The 19,470-nt window shown below is 37.0% G+C and overlaps 3 protein-coding genes across 6 annotated transcripts in view; 1 reads left to right on the forward strand and 2 right to left on the reverse strand.

Annotated features, from left to right (window-relative positions):
- LOC133880977 (transportin-1) overlaps positions 1-4,671 on the forward strand; it is a 33,874-nt gene extending 29,203 nt beyond the window's left edge. The window contains exons 22-29 of one of the 2 annotated variants that reach the window (XM_062319942.1): positions 190-252; positions 337-411; positions 1,019-1,096; positions 1,186-1,310; positions 3,197-3,248; positions 3,333-3,401; positions 3,492-3,551; positions 3,953-4,671. In XM_062319942.1, coding sequence (XP_062175926.1) covers positions 190-252; positions 337-411; positions 1,019-1,096; positions 1,186-1,310; positions 3,197-3,248; positions 3,333-3,401; positions 3,492-3,551; positions 3,953-4,036 — 606 coding nt within the window. In that variant the 3' untranslated portion in view covers positions 4,037-4,671. The remainder of the gene's footprint in view (positions 1-189; positions 253-336; positions 412-1,018; positions 1,097-1,185; positions 1,311-3,196; positions 3,249-3,332; positions 3,402-3,491; positions 3,552-3,952) is intronic. The other variant, XM_062319943.1, reaches the window with a different exon arrangement.
- Positions 4,672-8,117: 3,446 nt separating this feature from the next.
- Positions 8,118-10,377, reverse strand: LOC133882433 (uncharacterized). 3 transcript variants are annotated; one of them, XM_062321613.1, is made up of 6 exons: positions 10,292-10,377; positions 9,344-9,386; positions 9,151-9,248; positions 8,905-9,056; positions 8,644-8,725; positions 8,118-8,451 (listed from the first exon to the last, which is right to left on the reverse strand). In XM_062321613.1, exons 2-6 carry the CDS (start codon positions 9,378-9,380, stop codon positions 8,338-8,340), a joined length of 483 nt encoding a protein of 160 aa, XP_062177597.1. In that variant the 5' UTR covers positions 9,381-9,386; positions 10,292-10,377; the 3' UTR covers positions 8,118-8,337. The 3 variants fall into 3 exon arrangements, with proteins under 3 accessions (XP_062177597.1, XP_062177596.1, XP_062177598.1); XM_062321612.1 differs by lacking the exon at positions 10,292-10,377 and adding an exon at positions 10,149-10,284 and having other exon boundaries at positions 9,344-9,385; XM_062321614.1 differs by lacking the exon at positions 10,292-10,377 and adding an exon at positions 10,149-10,282 and having other exon boundaries at positions 8,905-9,053; positions 9,344-9,385.
- Positions 10,378-15,068: 4,691 nt separating this feature from the next.
- On the reverse strand, positions 15,069-17,341 carry LOC133882117 (serine/threonine protein phosphatase 2A 57 kDa regulatory subunit B' beta isoform-like). Its single transcript, XM_062321220.1, has 2 exons — positions 16,255-17,341; positions 15,069-15,528 (listed from the first exon to the last, which is right to left on the reverse strand). Exons 1-2 carry the CDS (start codon positions 17,275-17,277, stop codon positions 15,190-15,192), a joined length of 1,362 nt encoding a protein of 453 aa, XP_062177204.1. The 5' UTR covers positions 17,278-17,341; the 3' UTR covers positions 15,069-15,189.
- Positions 17,342-19,470: the final 2,129 nt, after the last annotated feature.

Genomic DNA, 19,470 nt, shown 5'->3' on the forward strand with positions numbered 1-19,470 from the left:
GCGAACTGAGGACTTTAACCTTCCAACTTCCTATGGTAAAATAAAAAATAAAAAAACTACTGACTTCTCAAAAAAGCAAGCGGCTAGGTACCACAGCGTAATAGGGCTAGTGGCTCAATAGGAACTATAAAGGTAATTTATCTATCTGAACTCTCATGCATATTAACATCCTTCGATGATTTTGATTAGGTATGCCCTGTTCATTTGCACCCCCGTTTGTCTGAAATTCTTGATGTTGCAGCAAAGCAACTGGTAAGTGAAATTTATCTCATGTTTTTTACTTTTGAGCTGTAGGTTTGGTAGCCTTTTTATCTATGTTACATATGTGCGGTACAGAACACTCCTAAGCTGAAGGAAACTGTTTCGGTAGCAAATAATGCATGTTGGGCCATTGGGGAATTAGCAGTTAAGGTATGTTAAGCTCTTTATACTTCATTCAATAACTCTTAGATGTTGCTGGCTTTTAGTTTTTGGGAAATACTGCTTCTTTTTTGTTCTGTTTTAAACCTAATATCATTTTAACCATCTGCTTAAGGGCTGGGAAGTTTATTATTTTTATAAGAAATAAGTTTCTTGGGTTGATTAATCCACATCTTGCAGAGTTTGGTTACTTGATCTATAACACTCTCTTAAAGCAAACATCATGATGCCTTGGCATAGGCTTTTTGGGTGGTTTGCAATTTGTCATTTAGAATTCTTTGGTTTCATTAATCATTACTTAAGTGGCCAGGGAAAGGACTTATTAAGGTTTGCATAATATGTTCAATCATGGGCTTGCATTCTGAAAATATGATCTTGGCTTCATACTGGTAAATGCTGTGCCGACACATGATTTTGAGTTTTGTAATGATTTCCTAACCTTCCTCTAGACTATATGGTTAGTTCTAAAAATATAGTTCTAATTATATGGGTGCTTCTCGGTTTAATGTTTCTTTGTTAACTGTGAACAGAATCCATGACTTTATTCACTATGCCATTTCATTCACTAGATGTAATTGTGATTGGATGTGATTTTAAGTTTCAGGTTCGTCAAGAAATTGCTCCAATTGTTTTGACAGTTATTTCATGCTTAGTCCCAATCCTTCAACATGCAGAGGTGATTCTCTTTCATTATTGTTTGTGTATGCGTGCGTATGTATTGTAGAACATTTGTCATCTTTAATCGCATTTCTTGATCCTGATCAGGAGCTCAACAAGTCACTCATAGAAAATAGTGCAATAACTCTTGGGAGACTTGCCTGGGTTTGTCCTGAGCTTGTGTCACCGCATATGGAACATTTCATGCAATCATGGTGCAGTGCTTTGTCTATGTAAGTACTTTATCTGCACTGATAAATGAAACCTATTTGTGTCAATACCAGTTGTGTCAGGAAGCTCCTGATGAAGGTAATCAAAGTTTTGTCAACTACCAGCAACATGACTTGGAGTTCAAAATTACTTCAGCAGTCCTACTACATGTTCTAGATGCTGTTTTCCTACTTCATAGTTTATATGCTGGATACTTGATGCAATAATCATAATAACTGTCTGAAAGTCGAATTCCTTTTAAGGCTTGTTAAACATTTATGTCAAACTTAATTTTAAGGTTAAGTATAACTTGGATAGTTAACTGGACTTAGTCTTTCAAATTTTTCCGAGTCTAATTCTAGAACTGCAAATTTTTGAATCCTTTAGGTCTCTGCATGTGTATGGGCATGTATGTATGCTACTTTATAATCTGCAAATTTCTGGTCCGCAGTCTGATTTTTAGTCCTGACATTGAATTAGAATTCTGTAAAATTCTATGACCTGTTATCTTTACAAGTTTAAAACAGCCCGAGTTTTCTTTGGTACTTTTTTGCCTTTGACTTTTTTATTTTTATAATTTACAATAAATAATGCAATGAAGGACTTTCTTTGCCAGACAATCAAAGGGAAACTTAAATTGAACCAAGTCCTAACCTTTTGGGGGTTGGCTATGTCCTCTTAACACCGTCTTATGCCTCACATTTTTTCCTTGGCATTTTGTTCTCTCTAATGCCAGACCCCTCTGAATTATATTGTCATTCAACTTCATTTTTGCTGACTAATTTGTGAAACATTGTTCCCCCCCTCCCAATCAGGCACACAAAGCCCCAATTAAAGTAAAAGTACAAGTGTTCACTTGGGAAATGGAGGATACTATTGTACAGAAAGTAGAAGGGAAATAAAACTGAAGTTATTTTGAAAGAGTTGAGTGGATCAATATATTTTTTCCATACTAGATTCCCTTTTAAAGGAACTTCATTCTTTCCTTCAAAATGACCCAAATCAGTGTGAATACCTTCAAAATCTTATTCATCTCTTTGAGGCTTCCAAATATCACCGACAAAGAACCTTCTACTGACCATGTGAATAAGCAGCAAGCTATATTGGGGAGAGTAACTCAGTCTGTTGAGAAAATGCTGCTGGACAATGGATCAAGATATTGTCCACAATCTGTTTAGTAGATTTGGGAACTTTTCCTGATTATGTATGGTCCATTCTCCAGCTAGTATGTGAACTGCTGTCAGAATTTTGATCAAGGCAGAAAAATGGTAAACAATGAAAGTACTAGACTCTGCCAAAGACCATGATATTGTAGTCGGGAAATTGGGCCTAATTGACGGACTGTATAGAACACTCGAAGACTTGTATTCGACTTGGTGTTTTTTGTGGTTCATTTTGTCACACAGATAGATTAGAGCTTTCAGAATTTTGTTCATGACAGTTAAGTGCCCAAGTGGAAAAACTGGACTCCTCCATAGGCCTTGATTGTGGAGTGGTTATGTTGGGTGTTGGGCTTGTTTAATGATTTTATACAAAGTCAGCATTTACTCCCAGACCGACTTTTTCTTGTTTATTCATGCCAAAAATTGGTGACAAGACCAACTCTCGAGCAAAGTTATTGGCCTCGTTTGACAACTCTTTTTTGGAAAGCTTTTTGCGTTTTAGCAAAAAAAAAAAGAAGCAAAAGTATTAACAACTCCAACACAAAACACACGCAAAATACTCAAAGCTACGTTCACCTTTATGTCACATCATAATACTTTTGCAACCAAAAAACAAAAAGTACCCTCTAAACAGTTTTATCAAACGAACCCATTATATTTTTTCCTTTGCTTTCTGAGTATAGACTAAAAAAAATGACCACTGCTTATAGGCCTTCATGTTTCTCATTATCAATTAATTTGTGCAGGATACGTGATGATATTGAAAAGGAGGATGCTTTCCGAGGTCTCTGTGCAATGGTATACATCTGCTTTCTTATGAATTTATTTTTTAAAATATCAGTGATGAAAATTGTCGCATGGGGTTCTCTCAAATGTTGTCAGGTTAAAGCAAATCCATCAGGGGCATTAGGTTCACTTGTTTTCATGTGCAAAGCAATTGCAAGTTGGCATGTAAGACTGGCTTTGCCTTCCTGTTGAGATCTATTTAGTGTTCTGTTTTCTAATAAAAGCTCAATGGTGTCACTTTTCCTATGTCTATAGGAAATAAGGAGCGAAGATCTACATAATGATATTTGCCAAGTGTTGCATGGTTATAAACAGGTTAGCATTGCTTTTGTTCTGCAGCATCTTTGTAGAATTATTGTGATTTACCTACTTCCAGCTTCAATTTTATATCATAGAAGTCATAATTCTTAAAAAGGGTTGGCCGAATATGTAGAGTGCCTAATTGTACCCTCTATCTTTGAGTGTGCTGTGTATATCTCCATTAACAGTATTGGATTCTTTTATTCATTAAAAAAAAAAAAAGTATTGGATTCTTTTGTTTTTAAATTCTTGTTTGATGGTTAATTCTAAAAAAAAAAAACCTTTCTAGTACCAATAAACTAATGAAGGCAGGGATGAATTTTTTTAATATTTTTTAAACATGTATAGTAAAAAAAAGGTGGAGCATAGGTAAGACTATAATATTGATATACTTGCATCAATACATAATTTGGCAGATGCTTAGAAATGGAGCATGGGACCAATGTATGTCTGCTTTGGAGCCCCCAGTGAAGGAGAAGCTGTCAAAGTATCAAGTGTAATATGTTTCTCAAGGCCCACATCTTATCTGTGCTGGCACTCTTCTGCAGTATGTGCTTCTTCAGAGTTGTGTGTCTGAATCAATACTGTTGGTCATCTGTGCACATTTTATTGCAGTCATGATTAACCAAAGATCAAGTCTCTCTCTATTTTCTAAGGCAAAGCATCATATTGACCTAATTCATCAAAGCTAGGAGATAATTTGCACTTCTTCAAAACCTCAAGAGATTGATTGTATCTGGACAGCATTTGATTTGAGAAAATGGAGCCACTTAGGGTTGGGATGTGGATAGGGTGTACAGGGGTGCAGCTTTCTGAGCTTTGAGATTGTGTGTTCATTTTTTGCTTTTTATATTTGAAAAAAAAAAATGCTCTCAATAGCCTATGGAGCCGTCATCTTTTATGTTTAGTTTTGTTTTTTGGGCTCAAGAGTTTTCCATAGTTTCACTTTCAGGAAATAGGGTTTGTGTCTGATTTCCACAGATTTTGTAAAGGGATTTAACCTGATGAGGCGCAGTTATTCTTGCGGCTGTTGGATTTCAGTGTGGAAACAATACTTGGAATTCTATTTTCTTTGAACAATATTCTGTAACCTCGGGTTTCATAAATGATTGGAATGTATTTTCTTTGAACTGAACTTGGCAGTTTTATTTTCTCCATTTTTGTGAATAGTTTTATGGTACCTTTCCCTTTCTAAGCTGATGGTTTGCTACATTTATGATCTTCATTTTACCATCTTCTATGGACCTATGAGGCATCCTCAAGGTTGATTATCATTTCAAAACATACTGGATTGTAGTGGAGTAAATGTATCCCGTGAAATTCAAGTGACATAAAAGGATTCATTTCATGGTCCACATTAGATTTAACATATCTAATGATGTATATATTGTTACGTCATTTAAAATCTCGATCTGTCGAGTAGGAAAGGCTGCCAATGTTTGATCTCTAGAAGAAAAAAAAAATTCACAAGGTCGTCAGCTAAAAGAAAATAGTGATGGGAGGGCTTTGCTTGAAGATCTTGATACCATGAATTAACTCCTATCTTTCTTCAAGATAAGTCTAGATAAAATCTCTTAGCCCAAAAGGAAGAGGAAAGGGGAAAGAAGGTACCCCTTGCCTTAAACCACGGGTGTGGAAAATTTTTCCCAAAGGAGAGTCATCCAGAAGAATTGAAAAGGAGGTTGTAGATAAGCATTGTGAATCTAGGGTTGTGCAAAACAATGGCTACCGCCTGCCGGCCAAGTATCGTCCGAGAGCCGACCGACACCGCCTAACTTGCGGCCGGTAGGTGGTAGACTTTTTTCATTTCCGACAAAGTTGGTTTGGTAAAACTAATTACATAAATATAGGACCAGATCTTGATAGAGAAAGATCATTTCTTCTTTTGGACTTCAATTTAATTATTTTCAAGATATGATGAATATTATTTGTTTATGTGCCTGTCTTGGTACCTCCTCCATCCATATAGAGCTGTCAGCTCACTCGCGCTGAGGAAGACTCATTGACTCTTTCTATCCCGTGAGAAAAAAAGGAAGGACGAACAAGACATTGGGAGTCGTTGGAGATGCTTGCAGCTGGCGTGGCAATTGCATTAGAAATTTCGGATCGAATAATGAGGATAAAAATCCCCGTCCAAAAAATAACTGATTAATTATTTAATTGACAAAAATAAATATGTAACATCCTTCAATTTGTATTGTGGCTTGGATTCTTGATCTTCATATATATTCTAACATTCTCCTCAAACTCAAGGTGAAAATATGTGGAATCTTCAGTTTGATTTTTTTTTGGAATTCCCCATAAGACTGCAACGGATGGTTGAATCTCTCCATAAACCATCAAGAGGGTTGGATTTTGCCACAAAACACCAAGGGGAGGTCAAATCTCGCCGCAAAATATCAAGAGGCAATCGGATCTCAGTGCAAACACCAAGGGACGGTCGAATTTCATCGTAAAATCAAAACTGAATAAAGGGAAGATTTTTTTATTTTTTTTTGAAATTCATAGGATCGAAAACTTGCGATAGCCTAGAGCGTTGATATCATGAAAGATAATATAATCCAGAATAATAAATAAATAGACATAAATAATTACGTGGTTCGGTTTATGACCTACATTTAAGATAAAGCTTAAATGACTACATTTTGCTCTTATTTCTTTGAGTGATGTTTACAATATAGCTCTTATTTATAGGAGAATTAGATAATACAAATAGACTTTAACTACAATTACGTAACTGTGACAAAGTGATAGACTTCAATTGTGGCTATGCGACAGTTTTTTCAATTGTGATTAGGTGATAGTCTTCAACTATAGTTAGGTCACAGACTTAGATTCTTGATCTTCTAATATCTCCAATAGTGACTAGGTGATAGTCTTTAACTGTAATTTAGATTCTTGATCTCATTGAGGTCTTTCAGTAATTTTGTAAATAGGTATCGCATAATTAAAGGGATTCATACCAAAACCTTTTCACCTCTTCGCTACTCGTAGTCGTAACCTCCTCCGCTCAACTCCTCATATAGGTTCTACATCCAACAAAACACACTACAATCAGACTTGCACTAAAATTCCTTGCTCAATCCCCCTTTTACAGCATATAGTCACATGCCCATAGTCTTTGTTGGGGGAATAATCATCCCCCAAGGCCCAGGTGGGTCCAAGAGGAGAGTTGCCGACTGGTAAAGTGAGCCATTCGGCTGAATGTTACCCGGAGGCCCGCCTGCGCTCGGCTAGTGGAACAACTTTCTCGGGAGAAGGACACGCTCGGACAACTGAATTTGATTATAACCTCTGGAATCGACGAGGCTATGCCGAGAGCATCTCGGTACAGAAAGGAGGTAAGGTGCGTTAGCCTCCAAAAGGAGCGGAGAGCCCAAGGTAAAGGACTTCCCACATTTATTGAAGTATCCAGCATTTTTTGGTATCTTCAGTATTTAATAAAGTTGCATACTCAGAACATCAAATTAGATTAAAAGCCTAACATGTCGACAGGGCTAGGCGGCTCGCCTGACTTAGAACGTCATCCCGGGTATCATCGTATCATATCAAGTTACTGTGTGCATCAGTAACTGTCAAATGGTCATTAATGCAGTGATTTGAGCATATCTTTACACACGAGTGAAGAAGAGTAGATATATAAATAAGGATAAAAACAAGTATACCTAACACGAATAGCATTTACTCACTCTTTTCAATTCTCCAACTGACTTAGGGATCAGAGGAGGCTCTGCAGGCTAACCCCCGAGCGTGTCTTTATTGTTTTACACGTCTCAATTTCGTGGACCAGTCGAGAGTGGGTTGTTGCTTCTAATCAAGGATATCAAACTAAGAACTAACATGTCACCATACTGAAAACTGTACCAACAGTCTTCTTCTATCATGAATTTTAGAGGAAGTCTTACTGTCTTTTACAGCATATAGTCACATTGCCCATATCTGAATGTCTTTGATCATAGTCTTGTAAGGTGAGGGACCCAAGATCCACAAATGATATTGTGGGGACAGGTTAGGGCATCAATTCATTCCGATTTAGGAACGTTTGCCAAGTCAAAAGCATCGTGGGAAGCAAAACCAAAATCCCTCCTGCCACTCTTCTAAGACTGGGATAGTGTGGAGTTGAAATCTCTGGACACTAGGTACATCTTTAAAGGTAACAAAACAGATCCCTCTTCATTTTACCTATTCTGAAATAACTACAGATGTTTCATTTATTGGAAGTAAAAGCATTTGATGGACATCTAATCCAAAAGATTTCTTCTAAGACTTGTTATTTACCAACCTTACGGACTCTATATTCTTTACTTGGAAAAATGATTTGTGGGGGACAGTCAGCACCCTTTTTTTAATGAAAAGAGAGTGCTGGGGCCGGTTTTCCATCCCCTGTGTATCAGCGCTCCTTTACCTAAGAAGGAAGATTGGATGCCTCATCACCAGCCCGTTCTTATCCTTTTATTAACACTCAATTTAATACTAAACCAGTGCATTTTTCCAGGGTGCCCTGAAGTCTAAAATTCCATCCCCTGAAAATCATTTTCCCTAAAATTTTGTGCGGAATCATCTTTAATTATCTTGGCAGTCGAGGATAAGAATCGCTGATGTTACACTGCTTTTTTGATAGCAAAATTCCAGAGATAGATAGCTCTAGCCTTTCCAGTTACGAAAAGGCATACATATTTTTCTCACAATGTTTTTCTCTTTTCTTCCTTACAATGCTAGGGACATGACAGATGAGCATCTACAAGTTTGAGCTGGACCATGCATATATTAGAAATAAACTCTTCTAGGATTTCATATTTGATTATGGGGTTCTTCTGAGAATCAGAGCCAACGTATAGGAGAGGGCAGAGTCAACAGAGGCTAGTGCGACGATGAGCACTGCTACAATAACAAGAGTGAGAGTAGCAGTCTTCAGCTGCACAACATCAGTGAGAAACTCAGCTTTGTACAACATGAAATGGCATTCACTTCGAAACTAAAACAATTCTTGACAAGCATTGCAAAATGATTATTATTTACTAACAGATTGAAAGACAATTGAACCACAAACGTTCTTAAGACTCGCACTTCTAAACTTCCAAGTGAACCACAAACTTTGGATACATACCGTGCTTTGGAAACCTGGCCACTCTATGTACTTCAGCTGACTAGGTTGCTCAACCAGAAATACAAATAGAGATTTCAAGCCCCTAAGAAAGAATATAAAACAATGGTTAATTCATCAAAGATAACTGAATCTGTTCCACATTGATATAATCAAGTATATCCAATTTTCACACAAAACAGAAAATTGGGTATTGATTCGTGACAGGCTTAACAATGGTTCAATATATGCAAGAGAACATAGAAAGATCTGTAAGTACAGTACCACAAGGCTTCCTTAATCATACTGAGCCAAAAGGGCTCCTCAGACAAGTCATCGTGAATGCTCAACTGATGATGATTTCTTCCTACAAATGTCGCATATCTGGAGCCTAAACGCTCTGGACGAGAATATTGAAACCTTGCTCTACGAATCTGCTATGTAAGTCCCCAAATATTCAGAGATGAGTTTGTAACTTACAATTATAAACTGTTACAAACAGACACACCCGCAGAGCAATTAAAAAGTTACCAGTCTAGCTGGTGGCTGAAAGGCCTTGTAATCATTATATCTCGTAGAAATAAGTCTTTCAATTTTGAATGGTAGTTTAGGATGGAAAGGAATCAAACCTATAGAAAATAGAGGGAAAAAAAAGATTATGCAATGTCAAATACAAGGCAGAATATAGCCAAGATAAAAGCCTTAGAGAAAGGGGAAAAGAAACCTGAACAATTTGCTAGCAACCCAGAAACAAATGCCATCCCCACTGCAATGCAAGAAAAGAACTTTTAGCTCTCCGTGGGAATTTAAGGGAAAAAAGAGAAAAGAAGCCTAATTGAATAAAGAACAGCACCCGATCATAAATTGGCATTTTTTAAGCTACCAAGTAAAATCCAAGAATAACCACTCCTAAGAATGTCTCAGCTGGACAAATTAACAAACAGATGATGCCCAGGTGGGGTATTCCCCTGTTTGGGGGTGTCTTGTGTACACCTATATGGTGGTTTGGTCTGTACCCTTTTTTGATCAATGAAAGATTTATCTTTCCTTCAAAAAAAAAAAAAAAAAAAAAAAACAGATGATGCCCAACAAGAGCATACACATATAGTTTTAAAGCCTACTCAAATTCTTATTCGTTAAAAAGTGAAAGTTTCACGCCCAAATTTTAAATGGGGTTGCTCATTTGTTCACTAATTCTCAAATACAAGAATAACCACTCCTAAGAATATTTCAGCTAGAAAAATTAACAAGCAGATCGTAGTGGGAGCAACAGTAAACCTACCCAGATGCCGAACAAATATATATACATAGTTTAAAGCAAACCTATATCTTATTTGTTTAAAAAACTGAAACTTTCACACCCAAACTTCAAATGGAGTTAATTTTTTCACTAATTCTCGGCCGAAAGAAAATTTACAATCTGTCAAACCTTCTACTGGATAATCAAGAAGCAAACTTTTGCTGCATAAAATTCAATTATTTTAATATCAATTTATCATTTCCATTGAATAACCATCAACTATACCAACCGTTTTGTCCAAAGAAGAAGACGGAGAAGAGGAATGAGAAATGGAAAAGACGAAATCAGCAAATGAACAAAGCAAAGAATAAGGAAAGGGTCTACAAAAGAACAAAAAAAGAACAAGGAAGGGCTAAGGAGAGGCCTCGCGAGTCGCGAGTGTAAAACGAAATTGTTTTTCAAACTGGGAACAAACGGCGAGTCGTCCACTCGAAACGCAACAAGACGTTGATTTACTCGGCGATTCCCTCGAGAACGACTTGTTTTTGTTTTTTTTTTTTATACGTCCACGCAAGAAGAAGATGAATGATTCGAATTAGTGACCTCCACTTCATAAGGTGTGGTTTCTAACTGATTGAACTACCTCTTGGAGACAACTTGTTTCTTATAGTATCACTAATCTTGTACAACATTTGCGTACCTTGGAGGATAAGAGGGAATACGGTCTTGTATATGACATTACTCTTTTATTTATTTACGTGGGAGTAAAACAATGGGTATCACTTATAATACATCGTAGGATTCGAGATAAGTGAAGCGTTATAAGTGAGGTGACGGGAGCTGTCGTTAAAAAAATAGACGGAATTCAGACGGAAGTATCAACTGAGTTTTTTCATTAAAGACAGGTACCGATACCATTTATAACACTTTTTGAAACCGATGTGGCTATTTGATACGGTCCAAACCACATGTACGTGTGGAGCATTTAACCAAAAAAAAAAAAAAAAGTTATAAATAGTAGCTCCTTTCCCATTATAATTTTTTGTTAATTTAGATGAAAATTGCGTAAAAATATCCATTATACCCAAGTGGACTTATAAAAATGCTAATATGCCCTTAAATAAAAAAGATTAAAAAAATAAAAATAAAAATCTCTACAGGACCCATGGCTAGCCCATTGGTCTCCTCCATGGCTTGTGGGTCTCCTAGGTCTCTTCCATGCATGGAGACCCACGGCCATGGGTCTCATGGACAAGTTTTTTTTTTTTTTTTGTTGGTATAAAAAAAATTAACACTGGCATTATTTCCATTTTAGGCCATTTTTTGTCTGATTAAACAAAAAATTCTAATAGAGGAGGCTAAGTGAAAGGGGCTAGTAATTTGAGGGGTCAATTGCAATATTTTTTAGTCTGGAGAAAAAATTACAATTAAGGTGAAAGTTCAAGGGAGCAAATGTAGTTTCCACTTTACGACTTTGTTTTTCCACTTTATGATTATTGAATTTATTGCGTGCGAATATATGTTTTATCGTGTATTTGATAATTTGTAAGTACGTCTTTGAAAATTCTTTTTCATTGAGATCTTGTACTTCTTACTGGACCTAGAAGGCGAGGCACTCTAAATTGTGTAGGCATTGACAAAGGAAGGGAAGAATTGGTTTGCATGGGCTGAGCAAAACTGGTTGGAGGGGAGGAGTTTCTGGCATATTTCTCTACCTAAGGTTTGTTTTTGGAGTTGGAAAAAGATTCTCAAACTCCAGAATGTAGCTAAGAATTTTCTGAGCTTTAAAGTTGGGAAATGTCATGATATATCTCTTTGATTTGATGCTTGGCACCTGGCTGGTAAGCTTGTTAATATCTATAGATTTCGGATAGCTTATGATTCCGGGATTGGCATTGATGCTAAGCTGTCTACTGTTTTACAAAATAGAAATTGGATTTGGCCCCTTGCTCGCTCGGAAGCTTTGGTTAATATTCAGAGTCAACTTCCAGGTATTGCCATTGGTGAAGCTGATACTCCTGTGTGAAAATCTAGAAGGCGAACCTACTTATGTTTGGAGACTTGGAACTCTCTTCGAACTAAAGCCCCTGAGGTCCCTTGGTGGTAGGTTGTGTGGTTTCCGTTGGCCATTTCTCGATATGCTTTCGTGTTATGGCTTGTTCGTAGGAATGCTCTGACTACCAAAGAACGTATGTGTGACTGGGGATTTATTGGAAATTCAATATGTCGGTTCTATTATGGGTGCTAGGAATCGATTGATCATTTGTTCTTCCAATGTAGTTTCTGTAAAAGAGTTTGGCGTCATTTGATGGCTGATTGTTTTATTTCTAACCCTTGTGTGCATTGGGATGATGTTTTTGGTCTGGAGCTGTAATTTGAAGGGTAAAAGTCTGCAAAATATACTCTGTAAACTTTGTTTGGCAGCAGCTATATACCATTTATGGAGGTTGAGGAATGACCTTTGTTATGGTAATACTCCTTTGACTGAAGAAGCTCTTGTTGCTCGGATTAAAGGGGATGTTAGAACTCGGGTCTCGTCTAGTAGGAAGCCGAAGAATATCTCAGGTAGCCTTTCACAGCAGTGGCGTTTGTAAAAATGTTGTTGTTTTGTTTCTGGTTTTAGTGTTTTGTGGATATTGGCTGTGCAATAATTTGTTTTGGTTGTTAGTTTGTTGTGTAGAGAGTTTGTTCTCTTGTTTGTAAGGTGTATCCAATGTTTACTGGAGTGATGTTTTCTGTTGAGTTTGGTTTATAAAGGCATTGATTCATCCAAAAAAAAAAAAGAAAGAAGAAGAGAAGAATTGGTGCAGATATTTCTTGAAGATACTAGAGTTCTATTGAATAGTTTGCAATTCAAGAGCGTGAACCATGTCAGAAGGGAGATGAATGAAGTAGTTCATAGGTTAATCAATAAAACGTTTTCCCTTATGAACGAACAATTCCTTATAAAAAAAATAACTCAATATATTCTTGACATTTTAACTGCCGAACGCAATACTTTTACCTTTTCATATTAATAAAAGGAATGCGTGATTAAAAATAAATAAATAAAAAATAATAATAATAAAAAAAAAAAAAAACTTCTGCCAACATTGGTGCATGCCAAAAGCCTAGCTCATTTTCTTTTGTCAAAATGTGTCGGACACGTGCCTATCTCATCCCTCCATCCCCACCCTTCGATTTTGGGATCTGATAGCTGTTCGTATGATCAGATCTACCTTGATGTACTCTTCTCTCTTTCTTTAATATGTTTTGGAGAAAAAAAATCTTTGGCTAAAACGACGTTGATAGAAACAAAAAGAAAAATAAATAAAAAGTCAATAACCCCATGTATAAATTATAACGAAATTAATTAATTATCCATTTGCTATGCACATGGCTCTTAGATAGATGATTAGACCTACGCTCTTTGAAAAAGTAAAAGGTCTGAAGAGATTAGATCCAGTTGCAGATTGCAATGGAGTGTAATCAACATTTACGTTTTGGTTTTGTGGAGGATGAAATAAACTTAGTCTATTCAGTTTCGCAATCTTTGCTAAAATGTAAATCAATGTGTTTCTTAATTCCTAAATGATTCCTCTTTATTTTGTTGAAAAACAAATCGTATTTTGAACTTTTTTCGATCCATTAATACTCGCCTTGCTGAACAATAGATCAAAAACCTCATGGGAGTTCATAGAGGCTGTGTCTTTAGGGAGTTCTTCCAACGAGACCGTAATATAACATATTGAGTAATGATATAAATTACATTTTTATTCTACAGTTATCTAATAATGCTATGGGACAATCACGATCGACCCTTGTATCAATCATTGTTAAAAAATAAAAATAAAAATTATGATTAGTTGAGACTGCTACGTCAACTTTATCATAGGATAATGTCAGATAAAAAATATGGTATATAACATTACTCTAACATATTAGGACACCGTTTAACTCAAAAGTTTAAGCTTTTTTTTTTTTTTTTAATAGATACTTGAAAAGGAACTACAAACTAAAGCCAAAGCTAAGTTTTAGGCTTAAAGAAAAGGAAATTACAACAAACTAGGGTTGTGCACCTCAACAATAAATACCTAAGAACGCAATTACGCGGAGGCAATACATCAAATGAATGACGCGGGTCTATTGATTCTTGGCACAGATGCCAATAACTTATGCCGCCAATAAAAGGCGGTAAAAGGTGTGGTTAGGGCCTCGAAGAACCCTACCCAAACACCTATGGTGTATTTACAACAGCGAATACAGAGAAGGAACATATAACAAAATGCCTAGCAACACAAAAAAAGGTAAAACAAAGACAACGCAGCAACGGCAAGGAGGCGAAGCTAGGGCTGGGAGTCGCCGTCGTGGGTAGACCACGCGCTAGCACTGGACGACCCCTCTCTAGCAGAGGACACCGCAAGCTACCGCAAACTACCGACAGCCAAGGCGGGGAGGAGGACTAGAGCAACCACGCGCCGACGGGTGAGAATCATTTGCTGGCGTGTGCAAGCCATGCTTCGGTGCGTGGGTGTCTGGACAGTTCGCGACTGGTGTCAACAGAGGCGGGAGATGACGGGGATCCCGATGAAGAGGCGCGTGTCGTACTGAATCTGGAGCAAGATTGTAAATCTAGGTTTGAAAACTTCGACTTCAGATTCGAACCAAATCCGGCAGTAGACACGGTGGAGGAGGGAGATGGCCCATGGGAGCTACGTTGATGTGAGGAAAAGTAGATAAAATGTCTTCAAAGAGGAGGATAGGGCTAGAGAAAACTTTAGTAAGATAGGAGCCCGAGCCTCCAAGGAAGCGCTAGTAAAGAGGGAAAGAAGGAGGAGGGAAGAAGGAAGGGATGAGGAGGAAGAGGAAAGTACCGAGCTTCCCTTCTCCTATAGTGTTTGGGCCGGAAGGCTTTTCAAAGAAGGTTTTTGGGAGAGGACCGAACCAAACCAGGCGTCTCTAGATAAAGTTTAAGCTAATTAATTTGTGCCCAATTCTATTATATTAACCACTTGTTCTTATGATATATTTTCAACGTGGAACTTAATTATTTTTCACTTACGTGTACATATTTAAATATGTATATATTCATATATATATATATATATATATATATATATATATATATATATATATATATATATATATATATATATATATATATATATATATATATATATATGTATTATCTATATGTGTATGTATAAGTATATATTGGGTAGCATACATATATGCCTGCTGCAGCTGGTTTCAGTCCAGCTTAATTAATTATTAAGTAGCAAGAAAGCTTTTAATTTAAATACTGAATGGTTTTTGAATGACTTGGCAGCAAAGTTCGTACACTCTGTTCTTCAATGGGAAACACAGATGTAATGTGGTGGTTGGAGGAACTGCTTCCGGGCAGCTGCCATCTCTATTCTCTCCCATTTTTCCTTCCTCTTGACCTCTTCCAGGCGAGCTTTATATTCTCTGAGGTCAATTTCTTCCAGGCATTTGGAGTACAAAAATGGGTGCATTTCTTCCAGCATCACCTTCACATTTTCTGTCAATTGCCCCACGCTTTTGCTCCAATGCCATTTCAGGTTTTTCTCCATGCCTTCAACAACAACAGGAAATACTTCTTCTATTGCTGCTGACGCCATCTTCACAAAATGCTCATTGTTCCACACATACAGTGCACGCTCAGCAACCTGCAGGATCCAAAATAATGGAACATAAAGTTCATGATCAAACTCTCCCTCAATAACACAGAATATCTAACTGAGACGTGGATTAAACTGTAGGGTCAGGATTTGAATTCAAAATATCTGTTTTGATTTCATGTTAAATCACCACTTATTTTAAAAGTTTAACTTGGTAAAAGCTAACGAGTTTGGAGTCGTTGATAGGAAAGAGTAAATTTAATCAATACTTTACTTTCTATTAATAAGTGAGGTCCAACACGTGAAATATTTAATCGAAATGGAAGGTAAGGTCGAACTTAAAGACCTCTATTTCTAATACTATGTTAAATCATTACTCATTTCAAAAATTTAAACCAATAAAAAAGAGTAAATTTAATTATTTAATCAATACTTGAGCTTTTAACTAGCTTTAAGAAAGCAGCACCTAGCTAGCCCCATGATCTTACTTTTTCAGCATCAGGGAAGCTTAAGATATTAATTCTCAAAGATTTTCATCATCATCCTCATTGGACAACAGAAAAACACTACTGAAAAGAAAAGAAACTTGGATGGAAAGTCAGGTTTTAGCAGTTGAAGATTCCAAATGATCTTTTCTTTGATCCAATCAATATGCAAATAAAACAAAAGGCATGAGAGATTATTTAAACTTCAAAGAAAAACCTTAAAACCCAATAAAGGAAAGACCTTTAACAGAATAAACTATGAGAAACTGTATCATAATTGAGAGCTTACCTGTGAGTTCCAACTGTTCAAACATTTTGTAATCCGGGAACACAGAGGCAGGGCTAGCTTTCTATATTGATCAGGATCTATGTTTTCCACCAGCTCCTCCAATTCCCCTATCAGCAGAATTTCCTTCTGACAGCTAGTAATAGGCCAATACCTCAAAATTCCTCTAACAACAGTCCCTCCAAGCATAGGCTCCTTCTGCACAAACTGAGAAACACAGTAAGCCAGCTGCCTATGGTAAGCCAGCATCCCCTTGGTCTTGTGAAGAGGAATCAGCACTCTCATTAAGAACAACTTGTGCTCATCTTTGAGTGGAACAGTGAAACCATTGATTATAGTTCCCCATATCTCAAGCAGCTCGGCGATGCCGCAATGCCGGTCGGTGTCAAATATGTAGTGCAAGAACACATCGTTCATTGATTTCCGCATGAATGAACGGTAGAAGGTGAATCTCAAATATATCCGGTGGTACAGATTCTTCAAGATATCGCGCTCCCTGGGGTCTTCGGATTGGAAAAGGGAGAGGAGATTGAGAAGAAAAGGATGGTCGACATGTTCTTTAAGTGTCTCAGGATCTGTGGTGGCAACTACTCGCAAGAGGATATCATAGAGAATTTGGAGGTGCGACCATTTTGGTGAAAAATTAGAAACGGGGTCTTCGTCATCAGGGAAATCTGAGGTGATGGAGGTGTTGGAAGGTGGAGGGAGAGGCCGGAACAGGTTGGTCGATAGCATCGACATGAGAGGGGCTAAAGTTTGATCATGCAGTGTCTTCTTCAACTTTATGATGGAGAGGAGCTGAGTGAGCTTCAGCCGCTTAAGATCTTGGGGTGAAGGGGATTCAAGAGGACTGGTGAAGTATGTGATAATAGAAAGAAGTTCTTCGTTTTCAGAATTGGACAAATACAGGGAAATCTTAGGACTTTTACTTTTATTCTTTGAATCGAGTTCAAAGAGGTGAAGAAGGGTGGTAGATTTTCTCCTTGGAGAAGCAGGCAGAGGCAGGGTGTTTCTTTGTGCAGCCATGCTCTGTTCTGTTCCTCTCTGTTCTCCTGATAAGATAGATTAATATTGTTTAGAAATTTTTTTTTTTTTTTTTTATCTTTGTTGATTGTTGGGATCTGAAAGAAAGGCCGAAAAGGCAGCCTATTTTTCATAAACAAGAAACGTTGTAATATCCGACGCATAAATGGAGTGTTGAACTTTCATACAGATGTGACAGGGAAAGTGACAAAGGGATTAGGGGTCTTTCTTTGTTGCTGCTCCTCGTCTGGGTCATAATAGCATATTGGCAACCGGACAATATGTTTACTAATTTTTTATGTGCAGCATGCATGTGCCACACCAACCATCTGGCTGAAAGTTTTGAACCAGAGGGCCACATTGAGCAAAGTGGGATGTAATAGGTTAACCACGATGGTTTGGAGACCTCTCAACTGTGGAGGATGATGGCTTGAAAAGAAGAAAATTTTCCATCCATCTCTTCTTTGTTATATTCATATTGTGGGAATACCCAATGAATGTATCTATAAACAGAAATAAAATTCTAATTAAACGGAGCAAACCAATACTAGACATCTAAATTGTCTAAGAAAAATGTTTGGAGTACTACAAATTATAGTAAGGTCTCCTAAAAAAATTAACGTTAGAGTTGGCCACGTCAGTCATACAATCCTAACCTTTTCTTTCATGTTAGCTACGACACTCTAAAAAACTTTTAGGGTGATCGATTACTCCTTGGACGGATTATGGGTCGCCAAACTAATCCTGTCTCCATCTTGACACTTTCACATTTGACCAAACAAATAGGAAAAATAAGTTGGCCACGGCAATCACATAATCCTAAACTTTTCTTTCACGTTAGTTGAGACACTTTTAAAAACTTTTAAAGTGATCCATTATTCGGACGGATTATGGGTGGCTGAACTAACCTTGTCTACGTCTTGACACTTTCACATTTTTCGAATCAAATAGGGAGAAATGAGCCCCAAAGACTTTATCTCTTGGTGGGAAGTTACACAATTTTGTACTTGATGCAGATAAAAATACGGAAATAATTGAATTTAATCTAATAATTAGAATCTGACAAACCCAAGAAAAGCTAAGAAAACCTAACAGTAGTACCTAGGCTTAAAGGAATATATAGTCCTTCCGAAATCCTGGCCAGGACCTCGTAACCCAAAGCCAAAGGGGCACAAATCTGGGGAGCAGGGAACAAGAAAGTCCAGCGCTTTCAAAAGAATATTACTTGCCCTATTATATAACATGCATCAAGCCCAAGGAAATTACGTCATCATCCCCATTTATATTTATGGCTATTTCTCGTATTTTCGATGTGGGACAAAGTGTTACAACCCAGCCAGATGAGCGTGGGCTAAGTGACAGCATGCAGCCATGGGTTGGCAGTTGGCACCAAACCACACGGCCGTAGCTTGGCTTGGCTTGGTGATGACCAGGTCCGGCCACTTAATTATTTATTTAGGAGGCATAATTATATTTCTATATCATTTCTGTTATTTGAAGGTTTCGTTTTACAAATATTCAAAACATAAGTCTCGATTTCGTTAGGTCAAAAACTGAGATCTTAATTTATTTTAATGTCAAAAAACTCGAAAGGATGAGGAATTGTGACATAATTTCCTTTACATTAAATATACAACAAGAATGTGAGAGTAATTTTTAAACCCTTGTTGGCCACTAAATAATCGGAAAACACTAAATAATCAAAAATAATTTTCACCTTTATGTCATATCAGAACACTTTTTTTTTTTTTTTTTTTTTTTATTATAAATCTAAAAAACATAAGTAATGCTAAATATTATACTCTCATCCGACCATTATTTTACTAAGTTGATGTGTCAGTGCCTAACAATTTTTTTTTTTTTAACAAAAGTTGATTTAAGAGTTGATAAGTACTGTCACATTAACTAAATAGGATGAAGATAAGATGAGAGTATAATATTTAGTATTACTCGAAAAAACTTTAACATACAAAGCCTATGGACAATCTAATGTTAAGTCCATTGAATTTGCACATTTCTAATCGATCATTTGCCTTACAATTTGCAAAACTTACGCACTTACGGGTGTTCAGGTGGATAGATAAATCGCGCTGCATCCGTTATTTGCCTGTCTGCATGGCTTATAGCCGAATTTTCAAACCTTTACCCTTGGCGAGAAGATATTATATCCGCTATTCACACATATGCGGGTGGATA

Source organism: Alnus glutinosa, chromosome 11 (genome assembly GCF_958979055.1).
Source record: "Alnus glutinosa chromosome 11, dhAlnGlut1.1, whole genome shotgun sequence".
NCBI classification, from domain to species: domain Eukaryota; kingdom Viridiplantae; phylum Streptophyta; class Magnoliopsida; order Fagales; family Betulaceae; genus Alnus; species Alnus glutinosa.